Raw genomic sequence first — 13,825 nt, forward strand, 5'->3', positions numbered from 1 at the left:
TTTATCAGCAAAGTAAAACCCCACTATTTTCAAAGAAAAGCTGGAATTTTCTCAAAAGGATTGCACCTTTATGTGGATGATGTGATGCTTTGCCTTCCACCCTGCTCCAGTCTGGTGTGCTGTTGGACAATAAGTACCTAACCCTGCAGCACGAGAGAGGTGAAACACAAGGAAGCTATACAATCCTGTCTAGATCCATCCCAGAACCTCTCTCCCATAACTCAGACCTGACTGCCTTACCCAGGTTGTGCTTGGGTTCATGCCCATAGAAATGGGGTGAGCCAGGAGGTCCAGCTGAGGCTTTCCCAGAAGGCAGCCCGGAACTGGTTTGATACTGTGCACTTGGATCATTGAGACCCTCAGAATCCCAAACCGCATCGGTTGTTGCAGTGTCTGCCCATGGTGAAACATGGGAAGGCTTTTCTTAACCATTTCAAATGTGTAAAGTGGATGGAGCACATGAAAAAAGCCCACTTGGGTCATACCTTTAAGATCTGGCCCATATTTCTGTTTTAATTTCAATATGCTGGGGCTTTTCATTATCTATCTATCTGTCTGTCTGTCTATCTTAACAAAAGGGGAAAAGAAGTGCAGGGCTGCTCACTTTAGCAGGCACGTTCCCAAAGTGCTGAGTGGAACAGGTTGCTAATGCTAAATCTTTTACCAGTCCCAGAAGCAGTCGTGCCTTTCTCAGACATCTAGTTAGGTTCTGGCATCTACTCTCAGCACTTCTAAATGAGATGTCCCAGATGTTTAAGGCCTCTGAGATTACTAGTGGGTAATGTCAGCTGGGTGTTCAACCCTCTTACTTATTTCTTGGCTCATGTTGCTTTCTGATGAGTGCACTTATTTTTCTTTCTAAAGATCTAGTCCTAATAATCTGTCTGTAATTGTTTCTCCTTTTAGCCATCTATCTTTGCAAACGGACCATGCAGAACAAAGCTAGGCTGGAGCTGGCGGATTATGAAGCCGTAGGTACACTGCTGCTAGAGTTTAAAGCTGGGGGGGGGGGGAGCTTTGCTTGCCAACTGAATGCTGCTGGTTTGTGCTTTGGGGTCAACCTTTACTGTGTCTGTTGTTTTTTTTTTAATTTGTCAGAATTGTGTGGAGGTTGATCTGGAGGCAACATCAGGAATGTGACTCAGGAACTTCCCTGGCTTTGCAGCATCTCAAATTAAAGCTTCTGCTGTATAGCCAGCCCTCCAAAATTGGGGCAAATTACACAGAAGTTTACATTGGTTTCTTTTTTCCAGTTAACAGCTCCTGCTTTATATAGCAGATATAATTACATGAAAATTATGGTTTTCAGGTGCATTATTGGGCAATTAAATGGCTGATGACCCTGCTAGTTACTGGCCTTAAGAGGAAAGTTTTCTGATATTACACTTGGACTGATTTCATCATGCCATACAAAAACTATTTCAGGGCATATTTTCTGATATGAAATGTTTATCTATAAAAATATCCCTGACCTTGGCTTCAGATTGTGCAGGGTTTGCGTGGAGAGGAGTAAGAAGATGAAGACAGGAGAGGCAGGGCTGCTGTGAGGTTCTTTGCATACCAGCAATGTAATGCTCTGACCAGCCTAACTTTTCTTGCTATCATACGGATTTGTTTTGGGTTTTTTTTTTCTTTCTGGCTGAATTTCAGATGTGGAGGTTTTCACTGGAGAGTTTCTTTAAAGCTGGTTCTAGTAGCCTTCTGTGTTCATGTTTACTGCAGTGAAAACATTTCTCTGGCATATATTTTAGGGTTTTTTTTTTCCCCAGGAATGGACTTTTTCCTTCTTCCTTACCTTCTACATTTTGGGACTTGTGTGCACATGGATACATGCGAATCGGCCCTTTTAGTGAAGGGAAGTGCGGCTTATCTAGTCCAGCTGGGAGTATCAAGAGTTCTAATCTTGACATGCAGGCAGAAAGGAAGGAACATAACAATCTGCATGCACTTACACATCCTTTTGCTGAGTTTTCTCTTCTTCATATTGTTGATTTCATTATTAAAAACCATTAAAATTGCTCACAGCCAACCAATTAACTGTAAGTACTCTAAAGATCTATCATAAAGCAACAAAAGGCTGTTCAGCAGCATGCATACTCCCACACATATGCAGCAAGGTTATGGCTAAGTACTTTTGCACATCGTTGTCTACAGAGAGGAGCAATGCTCCAGTGATGGCAAATAATTAGATCTTGGCAGTCCCTCATTTTTCTTGTGAATATTGCATTGCACAATTAGAGATTGCTTCCGCATTCAAACTTTGCTCTCTTAATTAGAGACAATCAGATAAGAATGGCACTGACTCTTCCTAGTCATTATGGCAGCTGAAGCAGATCCAGCAATGGAGATGGAAGCTGAGCAAAGGCAAGAGAAACCGGCTTACAGGTGTGGGAAGGAGCCCTGTACATTTAGTACATGTTCTTGGAGATGGAGCATGGGTGTGTTTCTCTGCAGGCATGAGCACTGACCAGGAGTTCCAAAGAGAATGTCTACAGAGCCCCTCAGGGGATGTCTTCTCATCTTTAGGTTCTGCTTGCAGCGTTCATAGACAGCCCCCCTCCCCAGCCCCCCCACCTCATATTAATAGACAACCCTTCACCTCAAATTTATACTGATACAGCAGGGGTCTTGATGGTATCATTAAGCTTGGATAATTGCATCCAATTTTATTTATAACTGGCCAAACATAAGCACAATTCAGATATTGCTTATATTGGTGGTGTTTCACTGGTTTCAGCATATTTATTTCAGAAGGAAACACGTGAATGTAATTAAAAAATAATAATTAAAATTTGCAGATAATTGCAAGTAGTTCTTCCTTGTCACCACAGGTAAGGGAATCATCACAGTTCAACAGAGGTGTAAATCATTTGATTAACTCTTTTCCTCTCTGTGTATGGGCTGAGACTCTTACATGGTGATGACAGGGCCAAGCTCTATACCTTCTGTTATACAAGAGGCTAAAGTAAATAATAGAAAGATTTCTTCTGGCATTAAACTGCTTGTGCTCAAGCACTTTCTTGAAATAAAAGGAAAAGTTATATAAAGAATAGCAGTAGAACTAGTAGTGCTCATTATTCACAGAATTATAGGGGTTAGAAGGGACCTCCAGAGATCAGAACTGGACACAATACTCCAGGTGGGGCCTAACCAGGGCAGAGTAGAGGGGGTAGATCACCTCCTTTGACTTGCTGGCCACAGTCCTCCTGATGCCCCCCATGATCCCATTGGTGCTCTCAGCCCCCAGGGCACACTGCTGGCTCATGGCCAACCTGACATCTGCCAGGGCCCCCAGGTCCTTCTCCACAGAGTTCTTCTCCAGCAGGTCACCCCCAGTCTGTACTGATTCCAGCGGTTATTCATTCCCAGGTGCAAGACTCTACACTTGCTTTTGTTGAATCTCATCTGGTTTCTCCCTGCCCAGCTTTCCAGCCTGTCCAGGTCTCGCTGGATGGCAGCACAGTGTTCCTGTGTGTCAGCCACTGCTCCCAGCTTTGTCTCATCGGCACTTGCTGAGGGTGGAAGCTATTCCCTCATCAAGGTCGTCAATGAAAATATTAAACAGGGCTGGACCCAACACCAAGCCCTGGGGAACACCACTAGTCACAGGTCTCCAGCTGGACTCTGCTCCACTGATCACCATCCTCTGAGCTTGGTCCGACAGCCAATTCTCAACCCACCTCACTGTCCACTCATCTATCCCGTGCTCTCTCAGCTTTGTTATCAGGATGTCATGGGAGACAGTATCGAAAGCCTTGCTGAAGTCAAGGTAGATGACATCCACTGCTCTCCCTCCATCTACCCAACCGGTGATGAGATCATAGAAGGCTATGAGACTAGTTGAGCATGATCTGCCTTTGGTGAATCCATGCTGACTACTCCTCATGACCTTCTTCTCTTCCAACTGCTTGGAGATGGCATCCAGAACAAACTGTTCCATCACCTTTCCAGGGAGAGAAGTGAGGCTGACTGGCCTGTAGTTGCTGGGATCCTCCTTCCTGCCCTTTTTAAAGACCAGAGTGACATTGGCCATCCTCCAGTCCTCAGGCACTTCTGCTGTTCTCCAAGACCTGTCGAAGATGATAGAGAGCGGCTCAGCAATCACTTCTGCCAGCTCCCTCAGGACACATGGATGCATCCCATCCAGGCCCATGGATTTATGTGCGTTAATCCCTTTGAGCCGCTCCTGGACCACCCCCACCTCAACCAGAGGGAAGCTCTTCATTTCCCAAACTCTATTACTTTCTTCCAGTGTCTGTGGGTCCTGAGGGGCCTTTGAAGTGAAGAACGAAGCAAAGAAGGCTTTCAGTATCTCCACCTTCTCAGCATCTCCTGTTACCAGGACTCCCACCTCATTCAGCAAGGGACCCACATTATCCCTGGTCATCCTCTTACTATTCACATATCTAAAAACCCCTTTTTATTATCCTTTACGTCCCTTGCCAGTTTCAATTCCAAGTGGGCTTTAGCCTTCCTAGTTGCATCCCTACAGGCCCTGACAACATTCCTATATTATTCCCAGGTGCTCAGACCCTTTTTCCACAGTTCATAGACCTTCTGCTTCCCTTTGAGTTTACTCATTCGCTCCCTGCTCGTCCACGCAGGTCTTCTGCCACTCTTTCCCGATTTCTTGCTCAAAGGGATGCACCGGTCCTGTGCTTGGAAGAAGCGCTGTTTGAATGCTACCCAGCTCTCACAGGCTCCCTTACCTTCTAACAGCGTAGCCCAGGGGACAGCTCCTATTAGGTTGCGGAAAAGATCAAAGTTTGCTCTTCTAAAATTCAGGGTAGCTATCCTACTTTTTGGCTTGCTTCTTCCACTCAGGATCTTGAACTCTACCGTTTCATGGTCACTTTGTCCCAAGCTGCCCCTGACCTTCACTTCCCCAATGAGTCCCTCCTTGTTGGTAAAAACAAGGTCCAGTACCCACCCTCCCCTTGTAGGTTCCTGCACCATCTGTAGCAAGAAATTGTCTTCTACACACTACAGAAATTGTCTAGACTGCATACGACTGGAGTTCAATAGATTCTAGCTGCTCTCTTACATAAAGAGCAACTCCTCCACCTCGCCACCCTAGCCTATCTTTCCTAAAAAGCACATAGCCATCCATGACAGTGTGCCAGTCATCCAGGCTGTCCCACCACGTCTCTGTGGATGCAATGAGATTGTGGCCCTGCGACCGCACAAAGATCTCTAACTCTTCCTCTTTATTACCCATGCTATGCGCATCTGTATATAGGCACTTTAGGGGGGCAGCAGATATTCTCAACAGGTCACAGGGAGATTTCCGATGGGATGTGCAATGGTGGCTCCACTGAGGAGTCCTCAGGGCAATCCATAGTATTTTCCCTACTATCATGGTCTTGAATATCTCCAGAGAAGGAGACTCCACACCCCTCTGGGCAGCCTGTTCCAGTGCTAAATTATTATCAATTAATTTTTCAATTTTTTTTTTTTTAATTGCAATAGTTGGTCCAGCTGTAATGGAGAAGAGCATCAGGTCTTCTAGTCTTGTAGTCTTCCTTATCAAGGTGGGTTGGAACATGTGACTTTGGGGTGGCCTTTGAGCCTGAAATTCTGGCCATGCTCCTGACCTTGAGCTGTGATGAAGTCACGTCCACCTCCAAATGTGCAGACCACGACACCCTCTGTAACGGGTCTGGACCAGAGCTCTTACTTCAGTTGCAGAGCAAGGCTGTGCCTGGACCCCATCTTTGCAGTCAGCCATGTGCGTGTTTCAGACAAACGAGCTATTTCCGTTGATGAATCACCCTGGCAGTCCCCAGCCTTCAGTGCTGTGCAGCTGTGTAATGCTCTCAGAAGTGACCAGGACTGAGCACAGCAAGGGATGCTCAGGCTTTGCACCTTCGCAAAAGCCTGAAGAGGGTGGTGGTGGGAGGAAAGGGAAATGGGGACGAGAGGCAAAGCGTGCAGGTGGCAGCCACCTGCTATCAGAAATCAAAGTCATCAGCTTTGCAAAGCTTCTTGGTGTTATCTTTTGGGAGCAAGTCCATCATTATTTTTGTAGTAGAGCTCAGGCTGTCTTCATCGCACTCAGTTGCATTTCCTTGACAGGGCCACCTCAGCTGCCCGAAACGATCTGTTAAGGCCTTGCTCTTCCGGCAAAATACTTCCTGCCAGGAACAGGCTGCCCAGAGAGGTGGTGGATGCCCTGTCCCTGGAGGTGTTCAAGGCCAGGTTGGATGGGGCCCTGGGCAACCTTGTGTAGCTCCAGGCCTGGAGGTTGTGGCAGGGGGGTGGGAACTCTGTGATCCCTGGCGTCCCTTCCAACCCAGACCATTGATTCTATGATTCACCTGGAGACAATGTTGAATTTTATGTCATGAGTTTTCCAGCTTAGAGGGGAAATAAAAAAAGGGGGGGGGGGGGGGTGGGTGGGTATAAAATAAACACCCGCCATGCTAACTGTGCTTCTATGCAGTTGTTATAATTACAGGGATTAATTGTTCTTACTATTTTTGTCTTTTGTCAGGAAAACTTGGCAAGACTTCAGAGAGCATTTGCAAGAAAGTGGGAATTCATCTTCATGCAAGCTGAGGCGCAAGTGAAGTGAGTAATCCGGAGCACTGAACTGCAGTAGCATTCAGAGCTGTCAAGAGGAGGGCAGTCTGTACTGATAAAACTTCTCAAAAAGTTTTAACTGCAATTAAAAAGAAGTCTTTATTGCAATTAAGCTCAGAAGGTGTTGGTTAGTTTTTAATCACCAGCGGACTAGGAACCCAGTTCTGAAGGTTTGCACCAGCATCTGAAAGATGCCTTTAATGACCTGTGCTTGGCCATGTTGGTCAGGAGCTCCTGAGGCAGTATTAACCATGAGAGCTTGGGCAGTTCACTTACCTGCTCTGCTTCTACTTTTGTGTAGTAGTTTTGTTTCGTAGAAGTGGAAGGAACAGAACTTTGTCATCTCTCTGTGTTACTTACATGCTTGGAAAGTATTTCTGCGTTTATAAGCACTGCCACTTCAAAGGGATCATCAGGGAGGTATTTACAGCACAGTGGCTTTGGTTTTCTCATTTCTATCAGTCCCCAATTTACTCTGCTGCACCCCTAGTCCGACTTGTGCTACTAAATCAGTGTGGAGAATTGACTACCGCTTACATGAAGCTTACTCAGATTTAGCACATGGGTTTTTCCTCTCCTCTGCTCATAACTGAAATATCTTTTTCCCCCCACGTCTCCCCTTGTGAAAACAGTTTGAAGCCTCTCAATGCTTTAAGCATGTTTTCATTATTGCTGCAAAATGGTTATGGTCCATATCTACTGCTCTCTATAAAGTAGTACCTAAACCCTTTCACCTCCATTTTGTGCCTATTGTTGTCACCTCTAAAATGTAAAGGCTTGTGAAGATGATGCAGGAAAACACTGGTAACTTGACACTCTGTACCACTGGAAGGAATTTGCACCTTCAGCATTAGATGCTAAAATGTTAAAGACCGTCATATCTTGAGGGTGTGGCTGAGGTACATGTCTCTATATTTGATTAACTCTGGAATTTTGATTAATTCTTTGCTTAATAACATTGTAATTATGTGCTATTTAAGTGCATGGTTATTATCCTTTAATTTACAAGGTAATTAAGGGATTTCTACCGACCAGAATACCAGTGTTCTGTTTGGAAGAGAAAATTAGAAGTTAAGATAACAATTGTTATTAAAAAGTGACTTAAAGGTTTATTGCCAAGATGAGAAAAAGAATTAAAAACTCTAAGTCAAACCAAAATTCTGCATTCTGTCCACAACAGGCAATCATTAGCTAAGAGATGTAAATAGCAGATTTTTTACGTGATCACTGTTGCATATTCATCTTCCCTCCATTCAGTTTTCTTCGGAATGTAAGCACGGACTGGTGACCACCAGCTTCTGTTGCTGACAAGTTTCAGCTGATTGGTTTCCAGTTCATGCGGTGGTTCAGTCTTCAAGTTCAGGAATCCTTTCAAGAATTCACAGCCCTGAATTAACTATAAAAGTGAAACCAAAAATACCTGAAAACATTCTCCTAGCTTAGCGAGTTATGCTCTGCCTTCCACATCTTCATTTGTACACAGGATTCCCATCACTGTACTTACATTGCTCCAGAACTGCAGCCCCAGAGCTGTTTATGTTGTGTCTTTGTAGTTTCACAGAATTGTAGGGGTTGGAAGGGACCTCCAGAGATCATCAGGTCCAACCCCCCTGCCAAAGCAGCTCCCTAGGACAGGTCACCCAGGGAGGCGTCCAGATGGGTCTTGAATCTCTCCAGAGAAGGAGACCCCCTGGGCAGCCTGTCCCTGGGCTCTGTCACCCTCACTGGGAAAAAGTTCTTCCCCAGATTGGTGCAGAACTTCCTGTGCTCCAACTTGAGGCCATTGCCCCTTGTCCTGTCCCCACAGACCACTGAGAAGAGGCTGGCCATTTCCCCCTGTGTCCCACACTTCAGATATTGATAACCATTGATCAGATCCTCTCTCAGTCTTCTTTTCTCAAGGCTGAACAGTCCCAGCTCACTCAGCCTTTCCTCACAGGGAAGATGGTCCAGGCCATTAATCACCTTCATAGCCTCCTCTGGGCTCTCTCCAGGACATCACTGTCTTTTTTGTACCAGGGAGCCCAGAACTGGACACAATACTCCAGGTGGGGCCTGACCAGGGCAGACTAGAGGGGGTAGATCACCTCCTTTGACTTGCTGGCCACACTCTTCTTGATGCCCCTCAGGATCCCATTGGCTCTCTTGGCCCCCGGGGCACACTGTTGGCTCTTGGCCAACCTGTCATCCACCAGGACCCCCAGGTCCTTCTCCACAGAGCTCCTCTCCAACAGGTCAGACCCATCCTGTACTGATTCAAGCTGTTATTCCTTCCCAAGGAATGTGAAGTATTTTAAAATATGCAATATTGAGTTACCAGCAAGTTTTGGGATATGAACTGAGAACCTGGGTTCAGCACGAAGCCCTCATGAAGACAATTCATGGATCTTACTGAAGAGTCCCTCCAGTTTGTGTGTACTGTGAGATTGGGTGAAGATTTCACCTTCCCTTTGGCCAAGCATGAAGGGATTGGCTTGCTCAGAGGTTTTGGGCTGGGTGCCTGTGCTTGCTCCTCAGCGCAGTACGGCAACTGCTGATTGGTGGCTGCTCTATGTGCAAGGACAGAGCTGGTTTCTCATCACAGCCTTGCAGGGAGAATATCCTGAGTGATGCCGAACTGTGGAGGACTCGGGCTTTTTGTAGGGAGGGGTGTTCAGAAACTTCATTTTCAGTCCCCTGTCTCCTTATACCTTTTCTAGTCCACGCTTAGCCAAGGATCATTGAGCCTCAGGAAGGAAATACAGAGCAGGCAGGACCTGATGGTCAGAAATCCCAGCTGACATGGGTTTTTTTTCCTCACTGCTTTGATTTTCCCAGGTGGCAGCAATACAGAAACCCAGCACTGGGACGCTGTCAGCTTTTCAATCCTGCTTTGGAGGCAAAAGCAGTTCATCCTTCCCTGTGCCTTACCCAGTCTCTCCACAAGTAGTTCTTGCAAGCTGGTGATAAGTTTGCTGCGCTCACGTGCAGAGCCAAGTCCTGGAGTGAGGCACCAGAAGCAAGTTGCTCAGTGCTGCCAGAGATGGAGGGAGGGTTGTTCTGAACAATCCTCCAATCACCTTTGCTGCACAAGTCAAAGCTGAATCAGGACTAAAATTACGGAGTTAGTTGCGCTGGCCCAGCCGCATGTCTCTAGGGTGAGCACTGGAGACCTGCCCCATCGCACTCTGTGGTCATGCCAGAGGTGCTGCTGGGGCACCATAGGGCCTCCCGACGTGGACTTCTGTCCAGCATCAACCAAAAGCTTCACCTGGAGTAGAGAGGTCTTGATGGGTCTCCTGACAAAGCCAAAGCCAGACATGAACTTCCTCAGCCTGACAAATCAGTCTGGGAACGGAGTATTCGGAAAGATTGCTTTCCTCTCTGGGTGAAAAAACAGGTGTTAAAGGAAATTTTACATCATAATAGGAAAATCTCTTTTGACACGTACTGGAATAAAAACAGTAATATTTTGTTCATGGCACGTGGCCTTGCCAGCAGGAGCGTGATGTTACTGTACAAAAAAGTGGATTTCTGATACTTACTCTTTTTCACCATGGAGTTAAAAACCCCAGCTTGTGTTAATGGTTAATAATAACAATGGTTAATAATAATGATTAGTAATAATGGTTAATGGTTAATAATAACAATGAAGAAAGCATTACTCTCATGCCAACTCGTATGTTTATGCTTTTGTTTTCAGAATTGACAGAAAAAAGGATAAAACAGAAAGAAAGATTTTGGACAGCCAAGAAAGAGCATTCTGGGATGTGCACAGGCCTGTGGTAAAGCTCTTTTTGAATGATGGGGTTTTCCAGGTTTTGACAGGAAAAGTTTAATGATAGTGAACTCTGTGCCATGTATCACACAGAGATGCTGGCTTTAAAATCACCACATGGATTCTCCTCGCAGTTCAAAATGCAGCAAGCGTCTGCCAGACTATTTCAGACATTCTAGGCTTGTGTGTGCATGGAACTATATTGATTTGGCAATACAATGATAAATGAGAAGTTTCGAGAATTATTTAGTGTGCATAAAAAAGCAAAGCAGCTTACCCAGTTTGCCTCAGACTTCTGAGAAAAACCTCCCCTCTTCAGGGAGATATTTCCTTCTGGTGCCAAAGTTTATGAGTAAATGAATTGGATGCTGAGATGTTTTGTTAGCAAGGATAATTCATGGGGGAAAAAGTCAGGAAAGAGTTTTGGACAAGATCTAACTAGATATTTTAGAAAGGTGAGGTAGCATGTGGATTGTAAACAGAGCAGTAACACAGCTGCCATCTCTTTTCAGCCGGGCTGTGTGAACACCACAGAAATGGACATTAGAAAGTGTCGTCGTATGAAAAACCCACAGAAGGTGAAAAAGGTCAGTTTGAGTTTCTGGGTTTGCAGAGGGCTTTGTGTTTGGTTTTACTTTGGTTTTAATGCAAATCCCACTTGACACCTACAGAACATCACTTCACAGAATCACAGAATGACTACGTTGGAAAAGACCTTGGTGGGCGATGGTCTCCTCAGCCAGGGGACAGGAGATGGGACAAGGGGAAATGGCACGAAGCTGTGCCAGGGCAGGGTTTAGATCAGATGTCAGGAAAAAGTTCTTCACTGAAAGAGTTGTCGGGGCCTGGAACAGGCTGCCCAGGGAGGGGGTTGAGTCACCGACCCTGGCTGTGTTCAAGAGATGGGTAGATGAGGTACTTAGGGATATGGTTTAGCACAGGACAGGAATGGTTGGACTTGGTAATCTTAAAGGTCTTTTACAACCTTGTGATTCTGTGAACATGTAAAATAAATCCTTTTCTTAATGTGCCTGGACGCCTTCCAAGTGCAGGCATCTGCAAGTATGGTCTGATCTGTAAATTTTGCTCCATGCTGATTATTGACCAGTGTGGATATAAACACTAGGAAAATGCTGGCTTGTCACCTTTCTGCTTTGCATGTTGCACTTCTCCTCATTGCATGACAGAGGAAAATGCCCTAATCCCTTCTGTTTGTTTGTTGTTTCCTCACAGTCAGTGTATGGGGTTACAGAGGAGTCTCAGCCCCAGAGCCCTGTACACGTGCCCTCCCAACCGGTACGGAAAACTACAAAAGAGGATTTCCGGAAACAAGTAAGTAGATGGTTATATGGCAGCTGAGAACTGTTATCTGGAGCTTTTTCCATCACAGGCAACATTGTGGGCTGCTATGAAGAGCTAGTTCATAGCAGAGTGCTAATGTGCTGTAAAACTGTTATTGGTCTTGTGATGCCAGTCAGAGAATTAGAAGTGTGAGATGTAAAAAGGGGATCGCATTGCACCTTGAGTAGTCTAGGAACCTTAGCCCCAAATATGTGCCTTTCCTGCTTTTAATCATGTCTTCTGAAGCTTCCCCTGGGACTTTGCCATGGGAAACAGAGACTCCTGTTGGAAGCAGTTAATAAGCTGCTTCCAATACCTTGGGAAGGTTCTCATTTCCTTCTGAGTTACTTCAAGCTGTTTGGAAAGAGAAATCAATAGCGTGTTGGCACATGATCAATTCATTCTGTAGAGCTCCTGGGTTGATAAAGTCCTTGTCATCTCTCTCTCTCCTCAGATAACTTTTCTGAACGTGCAGATAGAGAGACATTGTTTAAAGATGTCCAAAGTAGCAGAAAGGTGAGTGTCCCCATGATTTCCCATTCTTTCTTCATCTTCACTTTGGCATTTCCAGAAACAGGAAGCGAGTGGGAACACACAAAGCCTGGTCTTCTTTCTGTGCAACAGTCCTTCCCCATACCTGATCAGCCATGCTGCCTGTCTGCTGGCCACAGATGCTTCTGCAATCTCTCTCTGGCCACAGACGAAAAGGAGGTGAAAAATACTGTTATGCTGTAAAAGCAAAAGAATTATTAGCCACAGAAGAAAGTACCCTTGCAGTGTTTCTTCTTTTTTTCTTTTCTGGGTGAACTACCAGTCCGTATCCCTCGTTAGTCTGGCACAGCTCCGGGGAACAAGCTGCATTTGCATCTTTTTGCATGTGGTGTTCATGTCCATGTTCATACTGGGATTGTAGGACCAGTTTCAGCTCCCACTTACATGGATGAAACCCTACGGGAAGGACGGGGGTTGTACCTGAACCACTCAAGGCAGAATCACTTAAGAAGTGGATTTCTCATAAAGGCAAATCAAGGCACAGTTTGACATGCTGAGTATTTAGTTCTGGTAGGAAAGTATGAACAGGCAAAGAGCAAGCTCAAATTTAATTGAGAACGACAGCTCCTTTACTTACGTGTTTGTAAGGTAGGCAGGCTTGCAGAGGAATCCCTGAGACAAATGTTGGGAACAGCGTGCTTTTCAGTGACATCTCTTCTAGAGCAAAACTATGTTGAACATGAGGGACATAAGGCTGGCACCTTGTAGAGAAATAATAGAGGAATTTTTATTTAAGCAAATTAAAAAGCCGTTACTCTATGAAATGTGCTTTGCACAGTGCCTGCACCTATAATTAGCATGTGTTACTAAACCTGGCAAATTAAATGGCCAGAGTCCCAGAGTAAGTTCCTATTGACTCGTGAAGTTTAACAATTCAAATTAAAACTTATCCAATTAAAAACAAAATATTCAGAGGCTTCCTGAAAGCCTGCATGCACTATATTGTGCAACTGGAATTAGCACATTCATATATATGTTTTGGGCTTTCTAGTGGTGGTTGGACCCTGGCTGGAGGCCAAATGCCCACCAAAGTAACTCCGTCACTCCCCTTTTCAGCTGGACAGTGGAGAAAATATATATTGAGAAGCTCAGGAGTCGAGGTAAGGACAGGGAGAGATCATTCTGCAATTAGTGTCATGGGCAAAACAGACTCAACACGGAATAAAGGAAAGAAAACTCTCTAATTTATTACAACAACACTGCACACCTAGTGACACCAAAATCAGGTAATGAGAAGTGCGGCCAGATCTTAAAGCACCTTCCCCCACACCTCCCTTCTTTGCAGACTTCATTTTAGCCATGATTTTGTTCCCCCTCAACTGTAGCATGGGAATGGGGTTCTCAGTCAGTTCCTCACAGGCTGTTTTCCTTCTTAGCTGGGTGGGGGGCATTCCACACACCTTTCCCCTCCTCCAGCATGGAGTCCCACCCATAGGAGACAGTCCTCCATGAACGTCTCCATGAGTCCTTTCTGTTGGGGCATCATCTCCTCACCAGCCGCCTCAGTGTGGCTCTCTTCAGGCCCAGACTGCTCCAGCCTGGTCCCCCCCAGAGTCACAAGACCCCCAGCAAACCAGGTCAGTCTCTTCATAG

General features: G+C 45.5%; 1 protein-coding gene across 5 annotated transcripts in view; it reads left to right on the top strand.

The window, feature by feature from the left end:
- Positions 1–13,825, top strand: part of RGS6 (regulator of G protein signaling 6) — a gene marked incomplete at both ends in the record, with an annotated part of 295,933 nt that overhangs the window by 224,362 nt on the left and 57,746 nt on the right. For all 5 annotated transcript variants that reach the window (XM_084263444.1, XM_084263445.1, XM_084263446.1 and 2 more), the window contains 6 exons: positions 907–971; positions 6,494–6,570; positions 10,265–10,346; positions 10,852–10,926; positions 11,573–11,671; positions 12,135–12,196. In XM_084263444.1, the coding sequence (XP_084119570.1) occupies positions 907–971; positions 6,494–6,570; positions 10,265–10,346; positions 10,852–10,926; positions 11,573–11,671; positions 12,135–12,196 (460 nt within the window). The remainder of the gene's footprint in view (positions 1–906; positions 972–6,493; positions 6,571–10,264; positions 10,347–10,851; positions 10,927–11,572; positions 11,672–12,134; positions 12,197–13,825) is intronic.

Source organism: Gallinula chloropus (assembly GCF_964237585.1).
Source record: "Gallinula chloropus genome assembly, chromosome: 4".
NCBI lineage: Eukaryota > Metazoa > Chordata > Aves > Gruiformes > Rallidae > Gallinula > Gallinula chloropus.